Here is a 15053-nt window from a genome sequence, read left to right as displayed (position 1 = left end):
CTTCCAGGAACAGGCGCCGCCTCCCCCCGGCCTGGCTCCCGGCCCTTGTGCAAAAGGCGAGCGAAGAGAGGGGCAGGGGAGCGTGTGAGGGGCGGGCCTCGGCTGCGGAGGAGTATATGCCAAACTCTATATTTTAACTGGAAAAGTTGGGGGTCGTCTTATACGCCCAGTCGTCTTATATGACGGACAATACGGTACTGGAAGCAGAAAAAGCATAAACCTTTCTATAGAAGTATCTCATTTTCCCTGGGGCATCTTATTTTTGACTAATCTCCTCTTGGTCACTCAGATTAGCAAGAAGGTGGTTGCTTCTTGTAAGCATCATAGATACCCATTTTAAAAAGTTCATTCTACTTGGTCCAAGATCACCCTGGCAAACATACCATATATACTCGCGTATAAGCCGAGTTTTTCAGCCCAAAAAAAGGGCTGAAAAAGCCGGCCTCGGCTTATACGCGGGTCAATACGGTAGAGGGGGGAAGGAGGAGGGAGGGGGGAACTTACCACCGCCATCTTTTCCAGGCCGGGAGCGGCCTCCAGAGCCCCCCTGCGGCCGCAGGGAGGGCGCTCCGCCGCCCCCGCCGCCTTCTCCCGGCCGGGAGCGGCCTTCAGAGGCCTGCTGCGGCCGCGGGGAGGGCGCTCCGCCGCCCCCGCCGCCTTCTCCCGGCCGGGAGCGGCCTTCAGAGGCCTGCTGCGGCCGCGGGGAGGGCGCTCCGCCACCCCCGCCGCCTTCTCCCGGCCCGGAGCGGCCTTCAGAGGCCTGCTGCGGCCGCGGGGAGGGCGCTCCGCCGCCCCCGCCGCCTTCTCCCGGCCGGGAGCGGCCTTCAGAGGCCTGCTGCGGCCGCGGGGAGGGCGCTCCGCCACCCCTGCCGGATCCGCCGCTTCCCGCCACCAGGAGCCCAGGTAAGAAGGTAAGTCTTGGGGGGGGGAGGGGTTATAAGCCGACCCTCGGCTTATACGCGGGTGCCTAATTTTTCCCCATTTTTGGGGAGAAATTAGGCACCTTGGCTTATACGCGGGTCGGCTTATACACGGGTATATACGGTATACCATTGTTCTGGAATTTCTCCTCTTCTGAATCTTCAGAACTACCCAGTTGTATTTTCAATTTTTCACCAGACCAATACACACAAATTACACACATTGTTGGAACCCCAGTGACTCGTACACAAAGTAAAATCCTTAAATTTAAGACAGCAATTAACATTTAATATTAAAAATTGGGCTGATGTAAAAGAGAAGCACATTCACACACACATTAATATGCCTGGAAGTTGTTTTCTAGTAGCAGACTATGAATAGTTGCCACCTTAAGTCATACTTGAAAGGTTGCTTGGAGAAAACTTCATAAGATATCTGAAATCTCATACCCCACCATGCTCCTGATAATAACACTTTCCCAGTCCTACAAGAACATGGGAAAACTCCATCTTAGAGTATCTTGTAAAATATAAATGCAAATCAATCTGTATCAACAGCAAATAAAGCACTGCAATTCCACATTCACTAGATGGTGCAGAGACCTAACATCACACGTCTAGCGTACAATACTCCTCAGACCTCTTTGGGAACAGTCCTTCCAACTTAATTAAATTTCTACTTTATTTCATACAAAAAAATTTCAGTGAAGTTGCTTCATTTATCCTAGATAATTCTGTTTACATGCACATTCTGGACAGAACCAAATACAGAAGTCAAACATTGCACATGTTTGCAATATACCTGTGACACCCTTGGGATGCTTTTAACAGAACTTCTCCTTTTCCACTGAAATTGCGGGGATTTATGGTTAATAAATTCAACAAACCTTAAGGCCTCGCTCATACCGCCGTACTTTGGCACTCTCCCCCGCCTTCTTTCCATTCATTATCGCTGCCTTGTAGTTAGTTATCCTTTCTTCTATTGCGTGCTGCAATTCACTGGAAGCAGAAGAAATCTCAAAAGAGCAAAAAAAAGAAAAAGACAGACAATAAACAGTAAAAGTATTTCTACAGAATTAGACGCACTCTGATCTAACACTGATTATCTGAAGAAAACTGCTGTCTAGGACAGGCACGCATAAGACAGCACAGATTGAACAGGAAAGCCTCTTTTGAACAGAGAGGTCCTTGTCCTTCAGCAAACATTCCATGTGTCTATCCCTGGACTTCCCATCAAAGCAGCAATAGAGAAGCGGGTGGAGTACCTCAGGAAAATTTGCAGCCACAGGATAGCTAGAGATATTTGGTCAGTAGAGAAGTTGAGGCAACACAGTTAAAAAATGTTTAGTCACTGCTAGGAAGGACTGACAGCACAGTGTTTTGGCAGACACTAAAAAAAAAGTTCTCTCCCCTTCTTTATGATTGCTCAAAATAGTTTTCTTCACTAGGCCTGCCTGCAAAGTTGTCCTTTCATTTTGAAATGAAAACTCAGCAGGGCAAATGTCATCCTAGCAATACAAGGGAAGCAGCTGGAATTTATCTGCTTTGAAAAACTTTGCCAAGAGGTTACTACTATAACTAAATATTGGTGACTAATCAAATTTGATCCTACTAATTAACAGAAATGACACAGGATTCACAGAGCCTGTTCAAAAGTCCTACACAAATGAACAGGGAAATACCTTGAGGCAATTCTGCTCAATCCTAGCCAGTCTAACTATCGTATACCACCCAAGTTGTGCTCTTAAAATTGGGCATCTTACAGGATCTAGGACGGGCACTCAATGCAAGTCTAAGATTCATTTTTGCTCCTCATTCCACATACACAACATACAAGGGGAAAGAGTGTCGCACTTACTTCTAACTGTTGTTCATCAACATCTTCTGCATAGACACACCTTGAGATTGTGCATGCGCAGGCCAGCCATGGATAGAAGTCTCTAGCTTCCCTAGGGGTGAGAAGGTGCTCCTCCCCTCCAGAGCAGGCATAACAGCTTTCCCTCCCTGAACAATCACGTGCTCTGGAGGAGCGGCACCCCTTTCCCTCAGTTCCTGCTTGTCCACCAGGAACTCTGAGGAAAATTAATCTTAAACACAACAGGCCCAACAAAAAACACACACAGTGGGGCAGGAGGGAAGGAATGTGTGTCTGCACAGAAGATGTATGAACAACAGTTACAGGTAAGTGCAAACCCTGTTTTCATCTTCTGTCTTCAGTGCAGCCCAACATTGGGATTTTGGCAAGCTACTCAACAAAAGAAGGTAGGCGAAGCTTTCATTGAAACAATGACTGGAGTACTGCCTTTCCCACTTCTGCACCTCTTCTTGACTGCAGGCCCAGCGCATAATGTTTCACAAAAGTGTCTTCAGCTGACCAGGAGGCTGCCTTACAGCTGTCAATGAGTGGCACTCTCCAATGAAAAGCAGCCGAGGGACCTTGAGCTCTGGTGAAGCTTAAGCTCTGGTGGAGTGGGCACAGACAACTAATGGAGAAGGGTTGCCCACAGCTTCGTAACATGTTTGGACAGCAGCCATGACCCACCTAGGAAGTGACTGTGGAGAAGCAGCTTTCCCTTTCTTTGGGCCTGAGTAACAAATAAATAAAGATTTTTAAAATTCTGAACTGTTTGGTTCTATAGTAGGGCCCTTTTTACATCCAATGAGTGAAGGGTCTTTTCAGCCTTTCTAGAAGGGGATGGGAAAAATACAGGTAATACACCTCCTGAGCCAGATGAAATTTAGAGACCGCCTTGGGCAAGAAATTTAAGCAGGGGTGAAGGACAACTCATTCATTAAAGGCCTTAAGGAATGGAGGGTCAACCCTTAGTGCAGCCAACTCACTAATACACCTGGTAGATGTGACTGCAACCAAAAACACCACCTTCCTGGTCAGTAGGGCCAGAGGACATGGAGCCAATGGTTCAAAGGTTCTCCCACAAATTTTGATAAGACCAAGGAGAATGACCATTGGGGAACAACTGAGGGTATGAGTGGGAGGGAACATTAATTAACCCCCTAAGAAAACACCGAGACAACCTGTGTAAGGCTAAAGAGGAAACTTCAACTAAATCATGGTAAGCTGAAATGGCAACAAGGTGAACCCTGACTGAGGAAGAAGCCAGCCCCCTGTGGGCAAGGAAAAACAAATATTCCAGAACCTTAGGTCGGGGACATGTAATTGGGGAGAAACCTCTTGCTGTAGCCCATTTGGTGAATTGATCCCACTTCCTAGAACAAGAATATCTGAGGGTTTCTTTGCTTGGACAAGGATGTCCTGAACAGCAGGCATGAACCCTAGACCAGTGAGGGCACTCTCCATGCTATCAGGTGAAGGCGATTGATGTAGTGGTGCAACAATTGTCCCCATGTTAACCATTCTGTGTTTGAGGGAGCGGTATGTAATCTATCTCCGCCAAACAGAAAAGCTCCAAAAACCATATTTGGCAGGCCCAGAAGGGGTCTATTAAGATACAAGTCAATTTTGTCTGCTATTAACGTCCTAGGACCCTGTTGAGGAGTGGGAAGGGAGAGAAAACAGACAGAGATACTGGTCCTGATTCTGTGCCACTCAAGAGGAGAAGCGAGCAAGTCTGTTCAAGAAACAAAGATTGTCCGCTACTGGTTGCAAAGTAGTCAGAATTTCTGCACAGGTTGATTATGGTCCATCGGAGGGTATGGTGACCTCCTGGCCTGGATGCGCTCTTCTGTCAATGGAAAGGGGTAGCATGATAATGATGGGGCAGAGGATATAATTGCCATGTCTTGTGTTGTTGGAATCACTGGCCACGGTGGCAAGTCCTTATTGGCAAGGAGCAAAGCACTGGCAGGAGTGGGTGGTGGTGGGAGCACACCTAGTGATTTTTCTGTTTCCCTATTTTTCTTCAAGGTGGAGAAGAATTCATCACTAGTGGTTGAAAAGAATGTGGAGCCCTCAAAATGGAGTTCCTTGACCCTGCATCATGTATCCAAAGGGAGAGCCATGGTGCGTAGCCAGGAGTGTCTTCACAGCAGTACAGGAGATGCCATGGATCTTGCTGACGCATCGGCGGCATGCCTCTCTACATTGATCTCCTGTTTAGACAACTTTATGACCTCTGATTGAACAACTTTGGCCAAAGAACATATGTCATCTGGGAGGGACTCCATGTATTGGGAGGGTTTTCTCATAGGAAAAGCTGATAGCCCCCCATGACGGTTTGTTTGCGATGCAGAAATTTAAGGCAGCAGAAGGATTCAGCTTCCGTCCTAAAGCATCAAGGTGTCTGCTCTCTTGGATGGAGGGTGTTGAACTTTGACCATGCCTCTGCCTTGATGCATCTCACTACTGACTAGAAAGGAGGATGGTAGATTGGTGGAGAGAAAGTCACAAGAGTCTTGTTTTAACTTATAAAGATTTTCAACATCGCGAGAGGTTGCTGGGATCGAACCTGGTTTCTGCCATACTGGTGAGGTCAACTCAGCTAGGCCCTCCAATATTGGAAAGGCAACAATGCCAGGTGAGTCAGGGTAGGGACGGCTGAGGATCTTATCCTTAGGTTTGTTATCTGTGGTTGTCACATCTATTTCTAACGATTTTGCCACATGCAGCATCTGTTCTTCGTACAGGTGGAGACCTTCGTCGGGGGATATAGGTGTAAGGTCCCCAACCCCATTGTCAGGTGAGGGCTCAGACTGCCCTTCAGAGATACAGTAAGAGGTGACAGTCCCTTCTTCCTCTAGTTCTGATTCCACCACTGAAGGTACTGAGGGAAATGACAGAGGTATTTCCAGGAGCCTTGGATCTGAAGAAGGATGCCAGGTCCTTGAAGGAGCAGGATCATGCTGCGATCTTTGCCCATAGAATTCCAACCATTCCTGGATGTACACTGGACATACAGAAAGGATGCCAAGGTGGGGGTGGGTAATTCAGGGGTCACACTGCTAGTCTCATGGGTTCAGCAGCAGGCACTGGATTTCTTGTGGAGGCTGGAAAGATGGTTCTACCTTGACTTCAGAGAACAATCTGTGTGGTGACTCTGAATTAACGGATGGTGTATGTGGAGGTATCAGGATGACCTCTGGCTTATCCGGAGCTGTCCAGGCTGGTGGAGATGAGTGTCTCTGTCTCTTATAGGCAGCCGTAGACTTTTTAAAATGTTTGGTTTCCTGCTTTGATTTCTTAGCAGGTGGCTCTGACGTACTGCACCTCATAACTGAATATGAAGGTGAGGGTGCCCTGATTCCAGCGTTGGAACTTCTGGAACTGACATCGTCAATGGGGGTCAAGACTGCTGATCGGTGATTGGAACCAACCTTATGGATGGAGGCCTGGACTGTAGCTTGAAACTGAACAGGTGGAGAATATTTTTGCGGTGGCTGAGAACCAGATGCTGGCTTCAATGGATCGGAGAAGCTAAGGACTCTCTCCAAAAGTGCCACTTTTAACCGAAAAGCTCTTTCGGACCTGGCCTTGGGTGTAAACCCCTGGCAGATTTTGCAAGTAGAGATGTTGCGGGCCTCCTCCAAGCACATGAGGCAGAGATCGGGCTCACTGCTATGTGTCATTTTTGTGCCACGTTGAGTGCACTTTTTAAACGGGGCTTTGACAGACATGATCGGTATAGAGGAGGCTGGAAAAAGGGGGCTCGTATGAGAAGCGAGGAAATTACGGTGCTGAAGGGAGGTACATCAGCCAAAGCTATCTCACCCTTAAGGCTAGGGGGGAAAGTGTCAGATCGAGCAAGACTTAGGCATCAGGCAAGACAATTCCCCTTTCTCTTTCCTTCTTACTTTTAGGCAAATAATCAGAAGAAATTGGAGACAATGGAGAAGAGACGGTTCAAAACTCACAGAGAACTGAGGAAAGGAGAAGCTGCTCCTCCAGAGCATATGATAGTTTAAGGCAGGAAAAGCCATCACACCTGCTCTGGAGGGGAGGGGTGCCCATGGGTTCCTACAGAAGCTAGAAACTTCTATCCACAGCTGTCTTGCATGTGCGCAGTCCCAATGGGGGGCTCCACTGAAGAAGGAAGCCTGTGAGCATGTGCTCAGAGACAAAAGAAGCTTTTGCTATGTACATGCCTAAGCATACATTCTTGCCTTTATTATTTCTTCATTTTCAAAATGAATAATACACCCCCAAGTTCATTTACAGAGTAAAAGCAAAGCACAGTCCAATTCTTCAATACAGAAGGCAGAATTCTTTTCAATAGTGAGAACAGACAATGGGGGGCTTGGAGGTGGAATGGTGACCTAGTTGGCTTTTAATTCCTTTCCATCATTTAAAATGTAGGCCACTGGGCTTAAAGACAAAAGCTTTCACCTACCTGTGTCTGTGGTTCAGTAAGTTGGTCTGTGGCCACAGGAGACACATCTATGGTTTCTGTCTCATGTTCAGAGCTTCCTCCTCCTCCCTCTCCTAGGACCTCCTGCAACTCTGACTAGAGCAAGAACCAGCGCAAGAAGGTGTTGTGTTAGAATGCGCTAAAGAATATTTAGCACCTTTTCACTATTACCATTCCAAGACATGACCTGAAGTCTCTTATTTAGAATCACGGGGGCATTCCTCTTACACCAAGCCAATGCCACTTTATTTTAAAAACATGGCATAGTTTCTGAATGATGTGAGCTGTTTAAATTATGTTTTATCTACAGATGTTTTAAAGAGTGGCTGTGGTTCAGTGGTGCATGCAGCCTCAGTCCTTGGATATTCAGTTGAAGGATATCAGGTAGCAATTGTTGGCCTTTCACACAATTACAGTTGAGTCCCAGTGAACATAAACATAATAAAATAAACCACCACCCCTTACATATGCAGGGTACATTTCTACCCTTGTTCCCATGCATTTTCTTCTACCAGCTTAAGTTAACAGGGCTGGCAGAAATCTGTGATGATAACCATATCCTCCCTTTCAATGAAATGGGAAATCCTGAGCTTTGATGATTTATAGCTTTTTAGCATAAAGATATGCAGAACTCACTTTACACTTCCTTGACAGGGGTCCCTTCCAGATTGTGGAGTATCCCCAAATGCAACCTTTCATAAAAGATAACAATGGCTCTTCTTTAACAAAGAAAAATGACCTGCTGACAGAAATCTATACATACCAAAAGATCATTGTCTTCCTCTAGCTCATCATCATTGTCATCGTCATCATCATTCAGGTCCTTCATACAATCTGCCGCCATCTTTTCAATATGATCCATAGGCAGAGGAGCTGGAGGACACAATCAAAAAGAGGCAAAATCAGAGAGGGAACCTAGAGGTTCATACACTTGGTGTATACCATAGACTTACAACAAAGAGGTATCTGAAGGACCCTTCCCCAGTAAGGAGCCCATATGCCAGCTCCATTCTGCCCGGTGCCTTCTTTTAGGGAGGTGATATCAGCCACAGCCCATGATAGGCCATTTTCAGTGGTAGCTCCATTTACTTGGAATGGATGTGGCGAGGCAAGGGCTATAGTCAGTGGTTCCCAAAGTGGGCAGTACCAACCCCTTGGGGGCAGTGGGATTACCTAGGGAGGCACTAAGAGGCAAGGGGGCAGCAGGGGGCGCTAGAGGGAGGCCCCTTCAACTATGTTGTTGGATAGTGTAAGGGGCACTGGGGTTGAGTTTGTGGCCCCAAATGTTGGGAAACCATCTGGCTATACCATCCTAATTTCTCCTTTAAGAGAGCTTGAAATGCAGTGTTATGTCAAAAGGCTGTTGATTCTTGGATTTTTAGATTTTCATAGGCTGTGTAGTTAGATTAATAGATTACAAAATATTGTTGATTTTAAACAAATTTTACTGTTTACATATATTTGCATATTGTATGGAAACAGGAACGGCAGCCTTTAACTAAAGGTGGAATAAAGATCAAATAAAGTAGCTGTTACTCCAGTCTAACTTTATTTCCCTAAGAAACTATCACCGAGCCTCCTGGAAAGTTTGGGAGCTAAAGATGCACTATAGTACAGCCTTGCCTACCCATGGTCATACCGTCACTGTAACATGTATCTTCATTAGACTGCAGCTGTTGAACAGAGGTTGAATGCTTTCAGCCACATGTTTTACCCACACTGTACAACACTGATCTTCCAGCACAGCAAAGGCAAAAACATGCATATAGAAGTTTGCACTGATGGATGTATGTGTGCTCGCGCATACACACACACATATGTTCTCACTCTGATCCTTTTGGCAAGAGCTAAGTCTTTCAAGCAGCACTGACCACCCATACAGCATGTGATACGACAGCAATGGCAATATGAAATGGTAGGGATAGGGAAAAACTTGCCTGGCCCCCATTGCATTCCTTGTCTGAGGAACTCTTTTGACTTTCGTACCTCCTCCTGCCACCTCTTTGCTTGCAGTAAAAACTAGTTTTTGATAGTGGTGATCATATGTATGGTATGAAGAGTACTTTATGTACTAGTCTCCTGCTTCTGACCCTGAGGGATCAGGCACTTGGCTTCAGCGATGGGGAATACAGGCCGGTAAGGAACTAACAACAGGGATGTAAAACCTAAGCCTCTCAGCTTCAACCTCAATAATCTGCTCCTTAGACCACTACCTCTGATGAACTATCATTATTAAATCATTTTTCTCTCAGCCCACTCCTCTTCTATTGTCTTTGTGAGCTTACAATCATGAGCCTTAAGGCTTGTATATATAGCTCACCCCCTCCTACTTTTGTATCATCTCCTCCTTCCTCATGTTCTGCCATCTGTCCAACCTCCCCTGTCATCTTCTCTGTTTGACTCCTATTGCTCACTTCAGTGCTTGTTCTTGTAGCCTCCATTCCTATTTAAGCATGCCGAATTCTTACCATTGCAGAAAGGGGAAGGGCGCAAAACAGGATCCACTGAGTAAGGCAAGGGAGAAGATGCACAATCCCCAAGACCTCTCACTCTCAGTGCACATAAAGAAGGCGCATGTGCACACTCATTAGCAAATCTGAAGAAGCTCTGAAAATCTGCCATGTATTACTGAAAATCCAAAACTGGAGACTGCAGACATTTACCAGCAAACAGTTTAAAAGCTTCCATTTTGGACCTTCACAATAATATATACAGTACATCCTGCAGGAAACTGGTCAAATTATTAATACAGAACAGGCATCAAGCGACACCTTAAACACTAACAACATTTATTCCAGTATAAGCTTTCATGAGTCAGAGCTCATGATGCATAAACTTTCTTGCTGCTGCAGACTAACATGGCTTTGCTATTGAATTAGGACTAGACTATCATTTGCCATCATGGATGAAAAAGTTTAGCTTTATTTCCAGTCTGGATTGGGCTACCTTGAGCTTTGACCCACTGAATCCAGCTGCTAAATTAAAATTTCTTTCTATGAATGAGCTCTTGATTAATTTCTGCATAGCAAAGGCAAAAATCCCTGACTAAATGCTAACATAATTTTAATTTAAATCAATTCACATTTTCTTGTGAACAAACTTACTCTTTCCTTTAGGCTTCATCTTCCCAGCTGACATGTTCTCTCCTGTGATAGCTGCCAGTTCTGCTTCTAGGTCCCCGTCATCACCATCACCCTCCATTTCTCGCATCATCTCTTCGGGATTGAAATCCAGAAAAAGTCCCAGCTGTTGCCAGGAGAGAAACTGCTTTGATGAGGCTTATCACAACCACTCCAATATCAGTGCTGTATGAACATGTCTACAATTACAAATTAAAATGGCAAACCAGCTTTATTTGTCTTGAACCAATGCTGTAAACCTCTCTGCCTTGGCTATGCCCTAAAACTAAGTTCCACTGCCAATAGACATCAATATATCTAATTCTCAACACAGCCCTATTTGCAGATACTTAAAGCTGTGGATCGGGGCCATGTAGGGAGAAGGGACATTTTTCTACAAACTTGGGGAACCCTCCCAGGGTTGCAAAAAACAAACAAACAAAAAACAGTTTTTAAAATGGAGGGGGGGTCAACTCCCCCCAACAGAACTATGTTGTCTGCCTCAGTCGGACAGCATGTGGGACATGGAGGGGGAACCACTGCCGCCTAATCCTGATATCCAGAGGCTGTGGCAACACTACAGGAAGGCAGAGGAAGGGGAGAGGGAGAGCCACTTCTCTTCCCAAAACTCCTTGCTGTGTGGGGGAGGGAAAGATCCGTGGGCAGGGAAGACGGGCAGGCAGAGAAGTGGGGAGTGTGGAGAGGAGCGGGTGGGTGAGATACCAAAGTTAAATTACATACCAAACGTATGCTCACAACAAAGAAAATATACTTGCCTACCCTCCAGGAAAATGTGGGGAAATATGGCTCCTACATTTAAAGCCAGCAAAAGTTCAGCCATGTACAGGTTAACTGGGAGAAAACTGGTATACACAGTAACAATTATAAAATATATCATGAAATTAATATTTGTAAAGCTGCAACCTCTGTGTATATTCTCAGTTTAAAAGATTCCGTTTCAGAATACTGACATTATCATTTGAACTTCTGAAGAATTTAGATACTTCAAAATTTTGAATCATTTGCGAAATACTGCAGCAATAAGTAGAGTTATGGGTGTGATGGGCAACAGTAGTTCATATATAAGCATATACAAAGGACTAGTAATTCACCATTACCCATGAAAAAGTGCAACCAAAACCATCTCATGGCACACACCAAACACAGCTAAAACAAATTTCATTCAAGATACACTATCTGTGCTGGCCACAAGATAAATACATAGTTAAATGCACTTAAATGTATTGCTTTCAATAGGCTTGTGTATGTGCTGGATTATCCTCACTATCTTTGCCCTTATACCAATGTAATAATTCATTTTTTGATCATTCCTCTCCCCCACTTTTCCCAGTTTTAATCAATTTAAACCAAACCAAAGCTCCCAAACCCCTCCATTTGTAAATAGCTCCGATTTCTCCTGTTTGGGAAACTTGGCCAGCACGTAGGGAGAACGAAGTTAAAATCCCCACTGTGTCACAAAACTGAATGTTTGTCTATGAGCCAATCACCTTTTCTCTACCTAACTTATCATACAGGATTGTCATGAGAATAAAATGGAACAAGGAAGGAATGTGTATGCCTTATTAAGCTCCTTGGGGGAATGGCAGAATAAAAACCTGCCACATTATCTCAAACCGACTTCCTTTCAGAAATATCATGAGTACTAAGACATGCAGCCCAGTCCTTTTTCACAAAGCCAAATTAGCTGGCAAGTCTGGGATGTTTTGCCTTACTCCTGCAGAATAAAGAACTGCTTTTTTGCCATCAAGTAACATATGACTTATGGCAACCCTGTAGGGTTTTCAAGGCAAGAGAAGTTGGGAGGTGGTTTGCCATTGCCTGCCTCCGTGTCATGATCCTCCGTGTCATGATTCCTTGGAGGTTTCCCATCCAATTACTAGCAAGAGTCAGGACTGAGTATGTGTGACTGGCCCAAGGTCACCCAACAAGCTTCCATGATGCGAGTGGGGAAATCGAACATGGGCCTAGTCCAACACCTTAACCACTACACCACACTGCTTACCTGGAGTTATGTGTGCTGCTTTTCTATATATTACCTTTATGTTCTTTCACTGATAATGACAGAGTAGCCCGGACAGTATATGCTGGTTTGTAGGATGCTGAGGGATTCTGCTTCATAGAAGAGGATTATCCTAGATCTAGACAATTTTTGGGCCCGTCCATAAATACATATTTTTAAAAACTGACTAGGTCTGCTCTAATCATTTGCACTGCAATCTTAAACAGAGTCAATGTCAATGGGTTTAGAAGGGTATAGCAGCTTTAGACTGTTCTGTTACTGTATCGAATAACACAGAGAGCTAAGCTACCTTATTACATGCACATTTCAGAATGTGAAAGTAAATCATCAATCTGGCACTTCTACCAATCCTTAGACAATGAAACAAAATTATGAAAACAAGAAAAAGAAGCTGTCTGAAACAACAGAATGCCAGGCATTCAGGCTGTCTTTCTTGTTTCCCTCAAAGGATAGGCTTCCCCCTAAGTCACTGACCATTTCAATTATCAGATGTTTTTCTAAGCACTGACAAAAGTTCTGATGGGAACCTAAGACTTTAATAAAGCAGAATGACTCATCAGGTCACAAGGCAAAGATTTTAAGGATAAAGCGTCTAACAAGAGTCTAGCTGGGCATCCGCAAGGGCTTGTTTAAATCTAAGATAACCTGCCAGGCAGAAACCATACAGCTTGAGATACCGTACATGCATAATTCAAAACTGGAGTAAAATCTGCAAGTGAATTCCTGATGCAGGTAAAATATGGGTTATCAAATGCACTAGTTTTTTACTATTGTACATATAAGGAGAAGCTCTAAGTAACCTACAGCGTCTTTTAGTTACAGCATCACAATGAAAAGTTTGCAAACAAAATGAGCTTAATGCTGAAACATTCTAACAAGGTATACATACTGTTAGTAGAAAGATTTACATACCTGCTTTGCAGCAGCGGCTCCCTGACCCTTTTGTTGGGGGGTTTTCCTGGGTCTTCTACCAAGCATTTTGGCTCACAAACACAAAACGCTGCCTCTTTGATGAGTCCACAAAAGTTACCTACATCCAAATAGAACAGACAACAATTATTTATGGCTGTTTCCTGTTAAAACATGCAAACCATTCTTAGTGGAAACCAAGTTTGAAAGACCCCAGTCTTCTACCTCCTGGGCTGCTATAAACTAGTTCAAACAGACAGGCAACACAGCTTGACCCCTTAGATACTTGTGAGCATCAGGGGATCATCTGGGCACTGTTTCCTGAATTACTTGAAGGGGCAATCTCACAGATGCTTTTTATATTGCTGCGCTTCTTTATCGCATCATGGAAAGAATCCAGCCTTTTCACTCCTGTCTTTACAACCATTAATTAACAAAAACTACTTAAAAGAAACATCCTGGGATGGATAATTGGATAGATGCTATACCACCTGAATGGGAAGGCATGTTGCTAGCCCACACCCAGGGTACAGGCGAGGAGGGATACAGTCCATTCTTTGACTGAATAAGGATTGAGAGCTACCTTTTCCGTCATTAAAGAAACATGGGATGGCCCCCTCCATCACCTAACTCACTTCAGATGTGCCTCTGAGTAGACTTGGGGTGGGAAAAAGACCCTCTACACCTGCACTCTATTACTTCCCATATCGCTTTGTTGACACCTTGGTGATCAACAGATTCTGAGGCCCATCTGGCTCAAATTAAGCCTTAGACCTGCAAATTACTGTCATTCTCCCGCACTGTCATTTGTTTAAGACAAATAGCTGGGCGCAGTCGCTTAAAAAGACCATTACCTCCTATGGGGCCCTGAATCACGTTCACACACAGTGACTTGCATGCATGACGAGATGCCCCCGCTCAACAAACACAGCTTCCCCAGCGACGGAGATCAGCTCGAACCCAAGACTTTGCAGAGGCAGTCCCCACGTTCGGGCACGAGGCGACCGAGGGCCATGCAACGTGGGAATCAGTACAGTCCAGAGTTCACAGGCGACACAGCAGCCAGCAGCCATCCACCGCCTCCAAGGGCTCCTTTCTGCCAGAGGAGCCACGGAAACCGGCTGCGTCCTGGGCGCAGTGAACAACAAACCAGCTCCCTAGGCGCCAGCAAACAGCAAGAGGGGCAGAAAGGGGCTGGACACGAGCAGCTGCCGCCCCTCCGCTCCGGTTGTAGCCACAGGAAACCAGGGCTGAGGGAGGCCAGCCCATCCGGCGATCCCTTCAGGACGGGCGGCGCCCCTCAGCCCAGGCTCACCTCCTGCAGCAGCCGAGCCGCTCCGGCGCAGCGCACAGCGAGCGCGGCGGCGCGCTCTTTCCACGCCCACCCCCGCCTCAGAGGAGGAGGCCGGCGCCGAGCGGCCCAGCAACGCGCATGCGCAGACGGAGAGGAAGCGGGGAATGGGTAGCGGGCGGAGCTGCCAGGCGAGCGAAGAGACGCGCCCGGCGAAGTGGCGGCGGGGGCGTGGCTGGGGCCCAGGGGCGCGCGGGCGGCGGGGCCCAGGCCGGCTGCGTGGCGCGTTTGACCGGTAAACCGCACGCTGGCTTGGGGATTGTCTTCGTGTAAAGCAGGGGTGGGGAACGTCAGGCCCGGGGGCCGTTTAAGGCCCGCAAAGACATTTGGTCTGGCCCTTCGTGGGTCCTGGCAGATCTCTAGCTCAGAAGGATCTAAGACTGGCCCCCT

At 46.0% G+C, this 15053-nt stretch overlaps 1 protein-coding gene across 1 annotated transcript in view; it reads right to left on the bottom strand.

Annotated features, from left to right (window-relative positions):
* Positions 1 to 13427, bottom strand: part of CC2D1B (coiled-coil and C2 domain containing 1B) — a 50268-nt gene extending 36841 nt beyond the window's left edge. The window contains exons 1-5 of the mRNA XM_056845211.1: positions 13316 to 13427; positions 10348 to 10489; positions 8007 to 8116; positions 7226 to 7339; positions 1808 to 1936 (exon numbers count right to left, since the gene is read on the bottom strand). Coding sequence (XP_056701189.1) covers positions 1808 to 1936; positions 7226 to 7339; positions 8007 to 8116; positions 10348 to 10489; positions 13316 to 13381 — 561 coding nt within the window. The 5' untranslated portion in view covers positions 13382 to 13427. The remainder of the gene's footprint in view (positions 1 to 1807; positions 1937 to 7225; positions 7340 to 8006; positions 8117 to 10347; positions 10490 to 13315) is intronic.
* Between the last annotated feature and the right edge of the window lie 1626 nt (positions 13428 to 15053).

The sequence above is a fragment of the Euleptes europaea genome, chromosome 2, assembly GCF_029931775.1.
Source record: "Euleptes europaea isolate rEulEur1 chromosome 2, rEulEur1.hap1, whole genome shotgun sequence".
Classification (NCBI taxonomy): domain Eukaryota; kingdom Metazoa; phylum Chordata; class Lepidosauria; order Squamata; family Sphaerodactylidae; genus Euleptes; species Euleptes europaea.
Note: the sequence above shows the minus strand (reverse complement) of the source record. Positions and strands in the feature narration are given on the sequence as shown.